Genomic DNA, 18,750 nt, shown 5'->3' with positions numbered 1-18,750 from the left:
GTTCTAATTTATGAAAGTACCAAAGGTATTTTTATTTTTTTAGAAAGAAAACTTGATAGAAAGCAAATTACTACCACCACCCAACAACAATGTACACAAGAAAAACTTTCAAATACACCAAAGGAACACACTTACAAAGCTAGTATGGTCCTGGATGGAAATTCTTGAAGTTTCAGACCCAGTACTTTTTCCCTTTCTTTTATCAATTTACTTTTAATTAAGTGTGGAGGTTTGTAATTAGGATAAAAGAATGGAAGACATGGAAGAAAAAATGCAGCCTTCAACAGTATTTAAGACAGAGTGACCTCTAGCTTGGTTATTATTATTATTTGCAATTTACTATTAATTTTTGGAAAGAACAGTATGGCATTGCGAATATTGATCTAGTGCAATTTGATGCTCCCAGAGGAAGGAGCCAAGTATAAAGTTGGAGGCCTTTGCTATGAGTCATTCTTTACTGAAGGCACTATTATGGAAATTAATGAAAGAGTTAACACATTCCTTTTCAGATAATGAGCATTTGGGGGCAATTGTTTATTACTGCAACTGCACACAGTGAGTTGAGCCAAGTGCGAATGGAACTGCACACTTTTTCTAGGTACAAACTTACTTTTTCTCTTAGAAAACAGTTGAGGAAAATAATGTATGATTAGGAAACAGATAGCCTTGGGTTGGTTTCGGAGGCTAGTTAGGTTTGCAAATTTGAGACAGTCATTTAACTCCTTTGAGCCTCATTTTAATTCATAAGATAGAGGGACTAGTGTCTATCTACCTGACATGAATTTTGTGCGAATGAATGAATGAAAGACCACTGTCAGTCAGGTAGCAATCAATAAATGCTAGTTTCTTTTTCTTTATTGTCCTTCTTCAGATTAGAATATTATTGGTTTTAGCTGAAATTCAGGGTGAAGATGATAGGTTAGTGATCATAAATAATGTGTGATTTTGGGAAAATTTATACAGTTTTTACAAGGGGACTGAAAATGTACACTTCAGATTTAATCTAAAAATCAGATGAATACTTTACTGTTTCAATTGAATTTTAATTTCCAAAAGAACTCTGAATTTTAATATAGATAAACAAAAACGAAACATTTGAAAAATTGTGAGCATGTCTGTTTGGAATGTTCTCTTCATCTGGAAAATACTTTTCTCCCTCCCTACTTCTAACAAAATTGGAGTCATACTCAGGGTTCATCTTTCAGGAAGTCTTTTCTGACCCTGATCACCGCTGACCTCTCCTTTGTCCATACATGCTATCTATGCTACTCGTCCCTCTCTTAAGATGCCAAAGATGAACTTCTGTAGAGTGGAAAAGTCATATTCTCTCATTGCCCTTACTAGTTGCGAGGTACTTGAGGGCAGACATAACTTATTTACTCATTTTTTTATCTTTCGTGGTACTTGACACTAATTCACACTGAAGACTAAAGATTCTCTGGGAAGTTTCATAATTATATTATTTATAATATGGCAATTATATCATGATGTGTTGTCTTCTTTATGTACAGTCACAATTGTCCACAAATTCCTTCCATATTTAAAAATTTTTTCTCTAGTAGCACTAGGTTTATAGCAATCAGCACTAGGTTATAACTAGGTTTATAAAGCTAGGTTTATAACAGATGAAATTCCCAATTCCGTCTGCTTTACCATGAAAGACAAATTATGTAAGAAATTTACTGTAGTGAAACATGAAATCTGTAGCTTGCCAACTGACTACAAGGATAAAATATGCAACCTTGTCTAAAAAAAAAAAATCTAAGAAACCTGGACTAATGACTCTCAAACTAGTCTCCTAAACTTGGATTCTACACATAATGAATTCATTCTACAACTAAAATGGAAATAATGATTTTTTCTGAATTGGCTAATTAAAGTAATACATTGAATTACCTTAATTTTAAGCTTTTCTACTATAATTTTAAAACTTCTGTTAATTTAGTGCTTATCTGCTAAGACAAATGAATGAATGAACAAATAGCAGGTTATATTAATGACCAGCAGGAGGCAAACATTGATAAAGGAATCACACTATACTCATCAGGATTCTTGGTTATGGAAAATGAAACTGAGGAGGCTCCCGAACTTGCCTTCTCCCATGGACAGACTGAAAAAACAGCTACACAGGGAGCAATTCCCTCTGAAATAAATCCAGAAACCAGCTGAGTGACTTCTATACATCAGGTGAACAAAAAAAACCCACCCACATCAAAATGGGTAGAAAAGGCTGAGTGAGACACACTCTTGCCATAAACCCCACTCTCAGCACAGCACCATAAAATCAGGAGGGAACCCCCAACTCCCAGAGGAGTAAAGGACTTACACCCAGCATATAGTGTCCCAACTTTTAAGACTCCCACTTGAGAGAAGAGGCCCCCAAACACTGAGCTCTGAAAGCCAGCAGGGCTTTTAGCCACAAGACTCACAGGACTATAGTGAACAAAGAAGCAGTTATCAATGAGCTACGGCACTCACCGCAGCGATCACCCCGGAGCTGAGTGCAGAGAAAGCACACAAAAAACACCCACCACCCAGTTTTTCCCTGGAAGGGACCTAACTACATACAATAAATAAATAAAATTAGAACCGAAATCGTCGACATTACAACTGATCCCACACAAATACAAAGGATCATAATAGACTACTATGAACAATTACATGACAATAAATTGGGAAACCTAGAAGAAACATAAATTCTTAGAAACATACAACCTACCAAGACTGAATTATGACTAAAAAGAGAATCTGAGCAGACCAATTACTAGTAAGGATGTTAATTATTAAGTATTAAAGATGTTAATACTTTCAGCAATAAAGATTAGACCTACTTAAAAAATAGTATGGCACTGGCACAAACCAAAGCAGACACATAGATGAATGAAATAGAACAGAGAGCCCAGAAATAAGTCTATGCATATGTGGTCAATTAATTTATGACGAAATGGGGGAAAGAACAGTTTCCCCAACAAATGCAGTTGGGAAAGCTGGGCAGTCACATGCATGAGAATGAAACTGGACCTCTATCTTTTACCACGCATAAAGATAAAGTCAAAATGTATTAAAGATTTGAAAGTAAGACCAGATATGGTAAAACTCCTACAAGAAAACATAGGGGTAAGCTCCTTGACAATGAGGTTTTTGGCTTCACACACACACACACACACACACACACACAAGAAACTAAAGCAAAAATAAACAAGTAGGGCTACCTCAAACTAAAATGTTTCTGTTCAGCACAGGAAACCATCAATAAAACGAAAAGGCAACCTACGAGATGGAAGAAAATAAGGGGTTAATATCAAAATATATAAAGGACTTATACGACTCAATAACAAAAAACCAAACAATCCAATTAATAAATGGGCAGAGTAACTAAAGAGATATTTTTCCAAAGAAGATATTCAAATGGCCAACAAGCACATGAAAAGGTGCTCAACATCACTAGTCACCAAGGAAATGCAAATCAAAACCACAGTGAGATACCACTTCACACCTGTGAGAATGGTTGTCATAAAAAAGATAAGAGATTACAAGTGTTGGTGAGGGTGTGGAGAAAGGGAACACTTGCACACTGTTGTTGGAAATATAAATTGGAGCAGCCACTATGGAAAAGAGTATGGAGGTTCCTCAAAAATTAAAAATAGAACTACTATATTATCTAGCAATCCCACTTCTGGGTGTATATCCCAAAGGAAATGAAAACAGGATATTGAAGAGATATCTGCACTGCCATGTTCACTGCAGCATTATTCACAATAGCCAAAATATGGAAACAGCCTAAGTGTCTGTCAACAGATGAATGCCTAAGGACGATGGGGTATATAACAATGGAATATTATTCAGCCACGAGAAAGAAGGAAATCTTGCCTTCTGTGACAATATGGATAGACTTTGGGTGCATTATGCTAAATAAAATAAATCAGACAGAAAAAGACAAGTTCTTTGTGATATCACTTATATGTGGAATCTAAAAAAGCCAAACTCATAGAAAGAGAGACTAGAATGGTGGTTACCAGGGCCTGAGGGATGGAGGAAATGGGGAAATGTGGGCAAAGGGTACAAAGTTCCAGGTATAGGATGAATATGTTGTGGGGATATAACTTGCAGAATAGTAATTATAGTTAGTAATACTGTATTATATACTTGAAAGTTGCTAAGAGTAGTTCTTAAATGTTCTCACCACACAAAAAAATGGTACTTATGTGATAAGATGGAGGTGTTAGCTAAAGCTATGGTTGTTATTTTGAAATATGCAATTGTACCAAATCAATAACACATTGTACACATTAAACTTACACAATGTTATATATCAGTTATATCTCAATAAAGCTGAAAGAAAAATTTTTAAAAAGAAAAATATTAACGGCCAGTTTTAGAACATCTAATCTCACTTGGTTCAGTGGTTTAGTTTTTTTATGAATATAATTTTGTATCTGAGATATCATTTTGCAAATTAAATATGTGGTGAACTCTGGGCTAGAAAAATTGATTATAGTTTTAAGATGGGATTAAATCTTTGATTATTCTGGAATGTTATTTGGTACTGTAACTTCTGGGGACTGTGCCACCTTATTAAATTCTAATTTATCTTAGACAATGGAATAAATCCTTTCCCTATCATAGCATTGGAATGAACCAGACACAAATGGAGTGACTACATTATTACCCAGGTACAATGCTAGGGGGTTGAAGAAAAATGTGAAGGATGACTATGTAATGTTTTCTGGGGATGTCACATATAGTGACTAAAGATAGTGTGGACATTTAAAAAATGTTTAAAGTAAGAGGGAAGTGAGAATAGTGACCAGCCCCTGCGTTCTTGGGCAGTCCTCCTCAGTGCCTACCCTGGGGGTACGACATCAGTGTCCTTAATCTTCGGAAGATGTGCTCACTGCTCAGGCTTTATGGGAATTTTGCTAGGTGCCTCGGAAGGTTCACTAACCCCAGCTCTGGGAAGCATCTTCCACAACCTCCTGTTTCATTAGATGACAAACTAATCTTAAAATTCTTTAGAGAAAAGTCCTCCATTTCAGTACATGATTGCCATCCTGGTCAGAAATTTCTTTTCTGAATCATTTGTCAATACTTCCTTTCTCTATTTTGGCTTTCTAGTGTCTTGTTGAGGATAAGTAGATATACAGAAGTGGAAAAACATGTGTTTCTAAAGCAAGAGAGATTGGAAATCTGTGTTTCTAAAGCAACAGAGAATGCCAGGTGTCCCAAAGATCAGGGATACAGGCTAAATTTATTTTTAAACTCTATGTTGGTTATAGTTTTAAAAAATAGTCAGAATATTTTGTTCAGTCTCTAGACACCTATACAAGTGATGTTACTGTAACTATACCACAATATCCGAGAAGTCTGGAAACATCTAAGAAATAATATATTTATAGACTTGTTTCTGATAAGTCAGGTGGTAGAATCCGCTTCTTAAATACTTTATTGGAGGTGATTACTTTTTTCTGCTTCATAGACAGGGTGGATCTTCAAATGAATCAAGATAAATTGAGGGCTATGAAATAATAATAATAGTCATAACAAAAACAACCATATGATAAGAAAAATAGTAACAAGCAGCAGCAGCAGCAGCAGGAAGCTCGGGCCAAAGTGGAAAATTACGTTTTCTAGAGGTTCCTGTTCTCTACTGTGTGACCTTAAAATGAGAACCATTTCTCAAGCTTCCAAGACACCAAAGCATAGATGCACGGTGCATAAACAAGTAAGTAACCACATTAGTGGTGGCCTTTTGGGATTTAAATTGTATTCTTGTGACCTCAGGAAGCTGACCAGAGAGAAAAGGGAGAAAAGAAGTACAGGATATTTATCTCTCTGTTTTGGAAATGCTTTTGATCAGCAGAGCTGGAACAAGTTTCTGTGCTTTTGTGGGAAATACAAATGTTCCAGGGGAGGAAGCAAGATCAAGAGCAGTTTGCTCTTTCAGGGACTTCAAAGCCCATTCATCTAAAGATGTGGCCATTACCATTTTGGCTTCCTCACTGTGCCTTGGATGGCCCTGAACTTTTCAAGAGGAGAGCCTTGCTGGGTAGGGGCCAGCTCGAACATATTCCTTGGAGTGCAGCGTCCCAGAAAATCTGCCCTTCCCAGCCTGTGCTCTGTGATTGCAGTCCCATGCCAGGAGTGACCCTTGCACCTGCAGGTCTACCCATCTGCTGCTTCTGCCCCTCTCCCAGGTGGAGAGAACTGTAAACATAAGATCAAGGCTGGACCATCTTTGCCTGGCTCCAGGTCTTCTCTGATCTCAGTAGTCTGTCTCTCTGCTGGTACCGAGAGATGAGAGTGCAAAACGTAAGCGAGGCAGAAAAAAAGCAACCAGCCAACTAAATGAACAAAAAAATCCTGTCAGAGCTGTGTGTTCGTTACCCAATTCTACTGAGCCTCAGTCCAGCAGTCCCAGGAAGTTGTCCTTTTTGCTTGTAAGTCAAGCCCTGGGAGTAAGATTTATTCAGTGAGTTTAGATTTCTTCTGGGCATAAGATACACGACATTTTCCAATCCAAAACAAAAACTGAAACCAAAACAGACCTCAAGGCCCTCATATTGCAGCCCTCAATAACCCTGCTCTGGTGCCCAGATGCTGGTAAAGCTCCACGAAGCAGCAACAGCACCTGTCTTGTTTACTGTTGGGTCCCCAGGTCCCAGCATAAAGTCTAAAAATATCTGTGGGATGAATAACTAAATCAGGATCCTGATGGTTTTTCTCTCACCTGTTTGGGGATCATGAGAAATTTCCTATTGTCGTCTAGTTCTCAAAGTTTCCATTGTCAGAGTTTTAGCCCAACCCTGTGAATGACTCAGAGGAATGGTGTGAATGTTGTTCCCGAGGTAAGGCTTACTCAACGCTGAGTGGGTCTTGGAACACCTGGGGCAGTGTGTTCAGTAGGTGGGAACCCTTTCTTTTGAATTGGATATATAGTTACCCCGTCACCCTGACAGTTGAGTTGATTTTGATGTGCTTTGCTAAGTGAAGATCATAATACTGACATTCTGAATTTCCACCTCTGTCAAGTGAGGAGTAGGGGCAAGTCCATCTTCGAGGAAAACCTTCTGTAAGTATAATTTTATTCTATTCCACTTTCTGGAACTGGTCTCAGAGCAAAATGTGAGAGAAATTATACTGCACTGTGAACATACAAAATGACACTGATACTGCATTTCTTTAAATGTTTAACATTCTCCTCTGTTTCCTCTGCTTTTAACTGTCGTAAGTAGTTTAAGCTTTCCTTTCACATAATGAGCTCATGAAATTTTATTCAAAACGAGTCTGAAAAGTCAAATGACACTAAACACAATTCTCATTTAAATATTTATTTTAGTATTCTGGATGGCATGGATCTTTCAGAAGAAAAAAATTGTACTAATAAAAAAATTCTTTGAAACTTTTTTTTTTAATACCCTAAGGTTTAGATTCTAAGGCTCAGTTTCCAAAGTATGGGTGTTTTATGAACCACCTTAGCTCCAAATAATTGAAAAAGTGGCCCAGGAGCATTAAAGGGATCATAAATAAAAAGGAGCACAAAAAGACACATATTTCAAACCTACTGATTGATCGCCTTTCATTCCTTTAACAAACTATCTGGTGTGTATCAGAAACTATGGTAGGAGTTTGGGATCAAAGTCCTCAACTTCCTTGTGTATATACAAAAGTAGCATTGGATCTGGTGACCAGGAGTTCTGCCACTAGCCACTTGGATGACCTTGAGCAAGTCACTTTCAGTTTTGGGGCTTCCTCTATCAAAGTGATAGATAAGAGATCCAGCACTAATGCAGTGTGGTTTTAAATTTATCTCTCTCAAATACAATGATAGAATATACCAAAGGACAGTATTTAGTTTAAAAAAATAGCAATCCATTCAGAAGTCATATACGTGTCTATCTTGAAATTCATTTGTGAATGAACAAAACACATAAGTTAAATTTTCACAAAAATGAATCATTATAAATGTATTTATTGTTTTTCTCATTCCTTATTCCTTCAGTGAACATTTATATAATGCCCACCATGTACCAGAAACTGTTGGGTATTTGAGATCAGAGATGAAACATGTTCTCTGCCTGTAAAAAGGCAGAGTTTAACACTCAAACTTGTATTTCCTTCTCTGTCTCCATAGAGTATCAAGTGCTATTCATAATCAACAAATATTTGCTGAGTGCCTGTAATACTTTGGCTACATCAGCGGACAAAACTGATAATGATCCTTTTTCATGGAATTTATATTCAAGTATGAAGATCAAACAATAAACATGAAAATAATAAATGATCCGGTATGAGAAAAGGTGAAAAAATGGTGTTAAAAAAAAAAAGTAGAGCAGGTCAAAGGGAAATGGGGCACCAGTGGGGGGGCTGGCACAGTACATTGCAGTTTTAAGAAGGATTGCCAGGTGGGCCTCACCGGGAAGCCAACATTTAAAGGCTTGAAGGGAGTAAGGGAGTTAATTAGTCATAGGAGATACCTGGGGAAAGGCATTACAAGCAGAGAGAGCTGGCAGTGAAAAATCGGTAAGTTTGGAAACAAGAGTGGCTGAAGCAAAATGAGAAAGAGGGAGAGTAAAAGGTGACGACAGGAGAGCAGTAAGAGACAGGAGGGGACAGATCGGGTAGGCCTTGTAGGACAAATTCTTTAATGTACATATTTAGCTAATTTAGCATCTTGGTATCCTCCCATAGTGATGCATTTTCTTGTCTAATCCTCATAGTTACCTGGTGGCTGGACTACATTCCCTCTCTTTTCTGTAGTTTAAATCTTTTGGTTTTTAATTTTAATTTATTGATTTGAGAAAAAGAGAAACATCGATTTGTTGTTCCACTTATCTAGGCATTTCTTGGTTGCTTCTTGTATGTGCCCTGACTGGAGATCAAACCCGCAACCTTGGCTCATCGGGACCATGCTCTAACCAACTGAGCTACCCGGCCAGAGCCTAGATGCGTTTTTCACCTTTCTGTTCTCTTCTGAGATGGGGAATGACTGGTAATGTCGGACAAATTGAGAAAGCTAAAATACCACCCCCTGGTCCAGTCTGTGTGGCAAACCAAATTGTAGGATCAGAGTCAGTTACTGAGTAAGACACACAAAACAACAACAACAATGAAAAAACACTTATTTTTTTATCCAAATAATGACCTTATTTCTTCATTTTTCTTTACCATTTAAGGCTTAAACAGTCAGGGAAATGAAGGAAAGTATTTTAGTTATAAAGCACCTTTCCAGGGCTCCCTGAAATTTAAGAGTTCCCTTTCTCCTAAGCTGTTGCTGAGGTGACATATTTGAACGTTCAGAAGGAAGGAATGAAATAGAATGACAAAGTTAATTAATACATATGGTGAATAAAGATAAGTGATTACTCCAAGGTAGTCTGAAAGGAGGATGCTTATTTTATTCATCCTTAAAATCAAATGCATTGCAGATACAATCTGTAGACACCTGGGAGTTCACTTATATTTAGGGTAAAGATATCCTTTTTTGAGATAAATACTTATTTGCTATTATATATATGTGTGTGTGTATGTGTATATATATATATATATATATATTTGTTATTTCTATATGGAATACAGCTGTGGGAATATAGGGCAGAGAAAAGATTTAATCTTTACCACATACAACAGTCATTCTAATGTTAAGAGATGGTATCCATCAGATGGATAGGAAGGGATGCTGATATGACTGATTTCTGCTACTTTTGGCTCCCTGCGGGTAGAATGAAAAAAAAAAAAGAGATGTACACGGATGCAGGCTGGTCATTTCTATACTTATTTTCAAGGCTGGTCTAGGAATGAGAATTCTCAAGTAAGAAACAGTGGTCATGGGATCCTCTCTCAGAATTACCAGTGATTTTTCAGACCGTTTGACTCCTGAGGGCTCATCTATAATGCCGATGTGAGAACTGCCGCTTGCTCCAGTGATAGTATGATTTGAGCAGACAAACTTTCATGTCTTGAATGATAAACTAATTGAAACAGACTGTGCAGACTCTAATGATGCCGTAGTGCCATGGGAGATTATTAGCCATTTAGGCAAATGAAAGCATTTTACCATTGTAATATTTTTGACATCAAAACCTTTTCTGCCCACTAATATTACTTACCACTTAGTGATTTAGAATTAAGCTAAAGGCCCCAGAACCAGGACTTTGATGTTCTATTACACGCGCCTTAGTAGAGGACTCTAACCTAAAGATTCTGTGCTTCTTATATGTTAGTAATGCATAAAAATGCAATGTTATATTTAGAAATATTTAGACCATATTTAGAAGTAGACAGAGAGGTGACAAAAGCCACTCTAAATACACTTTTATATGTTCAATACTGTATCAAAATAGCTTCCACCAGCCTTCAATTTGCTTGGATCAGGCTCCCAGAAAATGTTTCATTTCATAAGATAATTTAAGAAAATCCACAACCCTGAATGCCGACACAGAAACGTTTCTGTACAGCACCAGAAATAACCTCAGATGCCTGGAAATCTCCGTGGTCTGAGTATCTTCCCTCCCCTCCCCCCATCTGACTCTGGGAAAACAGTGATTTTTTTCCCCTCTCACCTACTGTGAAAGTTATAAGCTTCTCTTGCTCAAATCACCCACAAGGAAGGCTTGGAAGCTCATGTTCCTTAGAGACTTGTCAGTTCTGCTAAAGAAGATTAAACGCCCTGATCACGGGTGTCACATTTTACAGCGAGCAGCGGGAAACAGAGCAAGTGCAGCACGGCCCGCGCTCCGCAGCCTCCGCGCCAGCCCGCCGGGGGCTTCCACTCTCACCTGGGGCGCCGGCCAAGGCAGTCACGGAAAAAGTAATAAGAACATCAAAGAGCCGTCACATCGCATCTTGGGATATTTGTGTAAGAGTCTGAACCCCTTTTGTGGCTCGGAAACAATTTCGGGGGCGAGGCAGAGGCACCTGATTGCCGCCGGGTACCGCCCGTTGGCACCGCGGCCGGTGACGAAGGGCTCCCCGCTTACCTGTGAAGTTGATTTTCAGCAAGTAATCCTTGTACAGCTTCTTGCCGTCCAGGACCTTCATGGCGTCGCAGAGCTTGGTGGTGTTGGGGCAGAGCGTGCGCTGCATCTTGTGCAGGGCGTGCGCCATGGCGTACACGGCGTTCACCACGAACATGATCTTGGATTCCTGCTCGTAGTTGCTGCTGTCCAGGGCCAGGTGCTTGTCGCAGGCGCGCCGGTGGTTGCGCTTGTTCAGGAGGCTGCACTGGAACTTCTGCTCCCAGAAGTCGCGGAACCAGGGGTTGCGGTGGTTGCTGTAGGGGCTGAGGCTCTGGAAGTAGCGGTCGAACTCGCGGACGCGCCGCGAGGCCAGCTCCAGGGTGATGGCGCCGTAGGCCACGCGCTCGCTGCCCTTGACGATGCTCTCCTGCGCGCCCCAGCCGTCGCTGGCCACCCAGGTGAACGAGGCGTTGGCGCGGCTGGCGGCGGCGATCAGCTCGCGCGAGTCGTCGCCGCGCATGAACAGCACCACGACGCGCGCGTTGGGCTTCTGCAGCAGCTCGCGGATCACGCCGTCGTAGGACTTGCGGATGTTGGAGCGCCCCACCTTCTCCGCCGTGGCGATGCAGATGTTGCGCACGCGGGCTTCCTGCTCGAAGGCCTCTATGCCCGTCTCCCCGTAGTCGCCCTCGGAGGCCACCGTGGACACGTAGGTCCAGTTGAAGAAACGCAGGATCTCGGCCATGGCTTTGGCCTGGTAGAAGTCCGGGGGTACCGTCCTGGCGAAGTAATCGTAGCGCGATTTGTCGCTGAGTTTGGCGCTGGTCGACGCGTAGCTGATCTGGGGGATCTGGAAGAGCCTGAGCAGGTTTGCCACCTGGGGAGGGAGAAAGGGGAAGGACTTGCTCACAAACCGCGACTAACGCCGGACCCTTCACCCAGCCCCCTTTGCACCTCTAGATGGCGAAACCTTTCTTGAAGCTTTGCCGGACGCGTTTCTGGATGCCGTAGGTTGGACGTTAGGGAGCAGGTTCCCAGCAGGTAGTTTCTGATCTGGACATAGCAGAGAAATGAGAGGGGCACCCCCCTCCCCACCCCCACGACTTTATGCAGGACCCTGGACTAGGATCGATCCTGTTCAGGCGTCCGTGTCGTTGCTTGAAGCGTGTGGGGTTCTCTGAGAACTCAGTCAAACAATGAGCGACAGTGAATTGGCCAGATTCGGTTTTTAGACAGTTTGGCTGCCGTGGTGTAGAGAAAGGCTGGATGTTGTCGAATTCTCACTTCCCCCTCTTCTGCTAAAAACGGCAGTTTCTGAAAGAGCTTAATTTGGGAACTGTATGCCACATGGACAGTTCAAATTAGACTTATGATCTAGGTTAAACCCCAAAACATCACTTCTGTTTGCCACCCCAAATTTTAGGCATATAGTTTTCTAAACTTCTGAAAAACTTGACCAATATTTTTTTTTTGCTTTCATTTTCTTTTAAAAAATTTATTTCTACTTGGACTATGTGAAAGGAAAGCATACACATGTTATTCTTACAGTATTTTAGATTTTGAAGCAAATAAGAAAGTATTGAGGACCTTACCTAGTCAAGAAAGAACCATCCACTTCAAAATGTCTGAAACTTATTCTGAATGAAGAATTTAAATATTTTATCATTCACCTATCAATAATATTTCACTATTTTATTTATTATAGAATAAAAGAGGAAAATGAGACTAGCTTAACAAGGAGCATTTTATGCATAGAGTATTTGCATAAATATATATTTAAAATAATCAGAAACCGCATTAAGTATTCCTATATATTCTATAGAGTACTTTGAAATTTTCCTTCTGGAAATTGTGGTTTCAGGCTTACATTTGACATGTAGGAAGCACAGCTTGAAATAGGCAGCTGTTAGCAAAGAGCACAAATAGCATGAAACAACTGACATCCGAGTCCTGATTAATCATCACTTCACCTGGCAAAGGAAACCAACAGCCAAGTTCACACACAGCAACACAGCATGTTCTTGGAGACCTGGCCTCTTGTAAAACCAGTACTACTTTCCAGAGAGCCCAGAGCTATCAAAAATGTTTTCTATATATTTTCAAATCCTGGTGCCTCTTACTTTACAAATAGAACAGCTAGAAAATCTGGTACTTAGCATGCAGTATAATGCAAATTTAAGAACCAAATCTTCCTTACATTTTGCATTTGGTAAAGACTTTTTAAAAAATGTTTTAGCAGATGAATGACATTTGGGGAATAGAAGTCAGTGGATGGGTGGGTGGATGAAGGCTATTATACCATTTATTTCTTCTTTGCTTGAGACCAGGAGACCCTGGCCCATAGTGATTCATTTGGACACAGGAACATTGCTGGTTTACTCGGCCTGATTGAGATGGCACTGAGCCAGTACCGTCCAGACTTCTGTACTGAGCACCTGGCTTCCTTTGGGTTTATGCACTCCTGTGGCAGACTGGTAATAAGAGGCCGTGCATAGGCTTGGCTTAATTATGGAGTTTCTGGTTAGCACTGGAGAGGCCATCTCATCTTGATGCTACAGTGTCTCATCTTCAAATTATATTCATCAGGACCTGACCCTTCAGGGAGGCAGAGAATGAAAGGACCTGAAAAATCCCCAGAGACATTGTCTGGCGACTAGGAACCACAGTGAAAGAACCCTAATCTGCTGAAAACTCTTCTTCCAAGGGGAATAAACAATAAGAAATGGATTAAGAAAATAGCTCTTGTCTTTTGGCTGATAGGATCCTGTGGCTTCATGTCTAGCTCTCCAGGATACCTGAAAACAATTTACTAGCAAGGCAGATGGTACAAGAGAATGAACTTGGCGTGCAATAATGGCAATATGGCAAAGATTCTCTATACTGGGAAGGGGCACAAGGAGCTGTAGCATTTTGGGGAAGGTGGTGGGTTAGCATAAAACTGCAGTTGTTGCCATCCTTTTAAAGATAGTTTGTCTCTCTGTACCTTTCTCTCTTTCTGTGTGTGTGTGTGTGTGTGGGTGGGTGGGTGGGTGGGTGTGTGTGTGAGAGAGAGAGAGAGTTTAATGCGGAGACTACAACCTACTGTGGGAAAAGGAGGCATGTTCACTGAGCTGAAACATGAGAATGGAACACTGATAAGGAAGTAAGCATGATTTTAATTGTATCACCTCTATTGAATCACAGAGCAAAGTGTTGAACTGCTTTTATCATGGTGAGCTGTTCCTTTTAAAATTAGTTTCCTGGAATTATAAGAGTAAAAATGCTAAATGTAAAAAGTAATCACCACAGAAGTCAGCAGATTATAAATCTCCCTTCCTTCCCCTCCCTCACCCATCCTAACCTGATTTCCAGAGAAGAATAAAGTTTATGGTTTGGTTTATACATTTTAAAAGTGCATTTATTCTGTTGTAAAACCAATTACCAGTGTGTGTATGCTCCTTTGATAATCACAATGGCCTTTAATGAAAAATTAGAAAGTGGGGGGGCCCTAGCCATTTTTGCTCGGTGGTTAGAGCATTGGCCTGCAGACTGAAGGGTCCTGGGTTCAATTGCGGCCAAAGTCATGTACCTCAGTTGCAGGCTCATCCTGGGCCCCAGTTGGGGTCTATGTGGGAGGCAACCAATTGATGTGTCTCTCTCACATTGATATTTTTTTTGTTTTTTTTTCTCTCTCTCTCCCTTCCACTCTTTCTGAAAAGCAATGGGAAAATGTTCTCAGGTAAGGATAAAAAAAAAAAAAAGTGGGTGAAAAATCAAGATTTAGAGCAGGTCTTTTCACTTTAAGTATCTTGACTATCCTCTCTCATAATTTCCTGTCTACCTTCTCCTGTGTGACTATGAATCTGAAGTTTGAAGCACAGAAAGGACCCAGGTAGGAAGAAGAGGAGAGAGGCTCCAAAGCAATGTTGTATACACAAGGAATTGCCTAACTGCTATGAGCAGGAACTTTCTTTTTAACATAAAACTTAAAACTAGAGTTAGGGGACATCCAGATACTTGTCAGCTGGATGTTTTCTGTCTCATTGGTCCAAAAACTGGGCATCTGAAATATTCCTGACTTGCTTTATTGGCCATATGGTTTCTCTGAGAAAGCATGGAGAAATAGGGGAACTCCTACACTTGGACAGCATTTTTAAAATAAGAACCATTTTAGAATGGGGAAGTAATGTGAAATTTTGGAAGAAAGTTACCCAATTAGATTATTAGTAGGAGTGGAGAAAGAAAAAACATGGTCTAGTTATATATGCTTTAGAAAAATATGCTTTAAATGTAGAGATACACTTCTTATGGATAGAAACTCTAAAAAGGCATATAGCTTAAGAGAGATAGAAAGACTTAAAAAATAATTCAGATAATACAGGGTAGTCTCAACAAGACAGAGAAGAGAATATCTTTAAAGAACCCACTGGGTTGCAAGGGTGAATTGGGGAATTTGAGTGTTAAAAATAGTGACAAGGGATAGGTGCTGTTGGTGTGTTTGGTCTTTGGGCATCCCCATGGACAACATAAAAGATCAGCATGAACCTGTGAGAGTCAGGAAGACTGAAGCACAGAATGTGAAAATGGAGCAAAGTGGTTTTCCTTGTTGTAATTGTTTATTATGTTTCAGGGAAGATGTGGCAAAAAGAGAGAACCACTGGGTGGGGAAGTTGGTGAGTTCCAGGTGAGTAAAAGAAAGACACTGCCTGTCCCTCTTGCTTCCTCATTCTCCTTAATAAGAATGTTTCCTAACCTGGAAATAATACAACAATATGAAAAAGTTATCTCACATCAAAGTAGGAGAAGAGAGCAAAAGAAAGCTCGTAATCACAGTAATTGAGCTCTCCTCCAGTTCAGAGTTCTGAAAGAACTCACAGATTAAATTATGTAATCACTATCAGTAACCTTTGAGAAATCAATAAGTGGAGGACTTTCAGAGGGTGCAAAGGGTGGAGTAAGGAACTGTAAAACAAGAATAAATATAAATTAATAAACATTCTATATTTTGGTAACTTTCTAGATGAGAGTTACTTAGAAATGAACAAGGCAACTACCAAGAATTAGCACAGATTCACTAAAAGTCAGTTCCACTAGAATATTTTCAACATTAGTTGAACCATTTAGGGAAGAGTTGTAGCCACGGAAGACCAGGACTTCAAGGTGTTGATGACATCATTCAGACTCTTATGGAAAAGGAAAAGTGACAGAAATTAGATGACAAAGTTAAATAGACTGCAAGAGAACAGCTTGGAAGAAAGTCTATATGAGGTGATAAAGTAGGATTAAATTTATATCAATCACTTCGGAAAAAACTATAAATAAGCCACAAGATCTTTACATTTTAGAGCTGGGAGGAGCCATGAAGATAATATAAGCCTTTTGCTTTATAGGCGAGGAAATTGAAGCTCACGTGGTGAAGTGACTTTCTAAAATTTACATTTACATAGCCAATAAGTGGAAAAGCCCAGTCTCTTGATTTTTCCAAAGAACGTGTCTTCCTCTCTGACAATAAGGTGATATTGTAGAGGAAGAGATGTACATTTCTGAGTTTAAGTTAAAATTAAACAAGTGAAGAAAGGATTTAAAAAACTAGCAGAAAATGAGGGTACAGGTGCAAAGTTGAATGTTGCAGAAATCCAAGGGGGGCTAAAGTCAAAGGGGGATTATTAAGTGGTTTGCTTGCTTTAGATTCCAACTTAAATTCAACTGTTGTAGATATATTATCTCCTTTTTAAAAATTTATGTTTTCTACTGATTTTAGAGAGAGAGAAGGAAGAGGGATAGAGAGAGAGAATCATTGATGAAAGAGAAACATCGTTTGGCCGCCCCATGCACGCCCCCTATTGGGAATCAAGCCCAAAACCCGGCATGTGTCCTGACTGAGAATCAAACTGGTGACCTCCTGGTTCATGGGTAGTTGATCAACCACTGAACCACACCAGCCATGTGATACAATATCTCCTTTAACCCCATTACAATCTTATCCCATTTTAGATTGAGGGACTGAGGCACAGAGCACCTAGAAATCTTGCTCAAGAGCCCATAGGTGGTAAAGACAGGGTTTGATCCCAGGCATTTTGATACTACGCTCAACTTCCCCCACTGACTAACTCAATCCATTCTGCGATCCCAGCTCCTAGCCTCAGCCATGTGAGATTCCCCTCTCTACAATGTAGTGATATATTTGAAGTGATAACATGCTTATCCTTTTTTATTTCTGAAGACATGAACGCCTTGATTTGAGGACCATTAGCAATCATTCCTTCTTATTAAATACATACTTTTTTCACGTGTCAGTCTATGCTTTGACCTTTGTTTACTGACTGACCGTCTGCAAAGGTAACGAGAGTCGTCTAAGAATTCAGGGGAAATTTTGACTAGAAGGTTGAAAGCTCCAAGCTATACATGTCACGATCAGGTTTGGCTTTATGATTTATGTGAGAAGCTCAATGACCTATGGCAGAGCCTGTTATTTCCTAGGGCCCGAGAGACTGCATGCAAGTTTAGCAGAAGCCCTTTCCACATGTAACCTGTGCTAGAGTTTTATATTCAATGTTCAGATGCCTTGGGATTTATCATTTCTAGATGGTTTGAATTTATACAGGACTAGGTATTACAATGTTTTCATTATAACCTATTGTGTCACAGATGTATTAACCTTTTTTTTTTGGCTTAAGGACACTGGTCTTGGTTAGGTAACTCTTAGGTTTTTCCAGCAAATATTATGATCTAAAATTAGTAGTTTTGTCTTTTCCCCAGTTTTGTAGTTGTATGTTAGAGTTATTTAGGATGGCCTTCACCTGCAATAGTTGTGCAATACACTAATGTCACTTATATATTGTTGGTCGTCTGCCACCATTTTCCCCTCCAAATGAACTCAAGTCTATGTAGTTTCTTCAGTTTGCTGTGTTCTCAAATCTACATGCCTTTGCACATGTTGATCCTTCTGCTTAGAATGACCGCTACCACCTGTCTCCTTAGCTAACTCATTCAAGGGCCCCTTTTCTGGGAAACCTTTCTTGATATGTCACTTCAGGCTGAATTGTGTGCCCATTCTCTGAACCCTTTCACTCCATATAGTTCCCTCATGATGCTAATCAAAGTATATGGTGATTTCTAAGTTATTCTCTGATTCCTCTACTGGAACAAAAACTCTTAAAGACAAGGAATGTGTTTTCTTAATCTCTGTTTCCTTAATGTCTTTCAGGGTATAGAGGTGCTACATAATGTTTGTTAAATGAATGAGTTGGTACATAGATCGATAGTTTCCTGCTCATCCATGTAACCTTTCCTAATTACAAGGATAGGTTTCTGTGGGGGGAAAAATAGCTAACCACCAGCAAGCAATGTAAAGCTACTCTCAAACACTACTGATAAACAATTTTCTGTGCTATGTGTATTTCTTATTAATTATAGTCAATTTTCACCAAAATAAGATGACACATAAGACAAATAATTGGCCTGGAACTTTGGAAATCTGACACCAACTTTTTCATACCATTAAAATCAACTTCTCTAAATTGTCTCTGTTTAACTATCTAGGAGTATACAAAAGGAAGTCAATATTATATTAACTGGATATGACCATCAAACCAATTCCCTTTAGGCTAGAAAACTGCCTTTTTGTTCTAAGGAAAACAAACTAAGGGCCTTATTCATGAAGCCTTAATTCTTAAATCACATAAACCTAAAGGAGTCATGTAAACTTACACCTAAGTCAAGCTTCACCAAATGAGCTGATAATAAGATCAGCTGGTAAGATAAGGCTTTTCTGGAGACAAATACATTATGTATAAGACACATTAGCAGCCAAACA

At 39.6% G+C, this 18,750-nt stretch overlaps 1 protein-coding gene across 7 annotated transcripts in view; it reads right to left on the bottom strand.

The window, feature by feature from the left end:
• GRM3 (glutamate metabotropic receptor 3) overlaps positions 1-18,750 on the bottom strand; it is a 207,274-nt gene that overhangs the window by 56,258 nt on the left and 132,266 nt on the right. For all 7 annotated transcript variants that reach the window (XM_081147569.1, XM_081147572.1, XM_081147575.1 and 4 more), the window contains one exon: positions 10,977-11,832. In XM_081147569.1, the coding sequence (XP_081003695.1) occupies positions 10,977-11,832 (856 nt within the window). The remainder of the gene's footprint in view (positions 1-10,976; positions 11,833-18,750) is intronic.

This window comes from Miniopterus schreibersii (assembly GCF_964146895.1).
Source record: "Miniopterus schreibersii genome assembly, chromosome: 9".
Taxonomy (NCBI): domain Eukaryota; kingdom Metazoa; phylum Chordata; class Mammalia; order Chiroptera; family Miniopteridae; genus Miniopterus; species Miniopterus schreibersii.
Note: the sequence above shows the minus strand (reverse complement) of the source record. Positions and strands in the feature narration are given on the sequence as shown.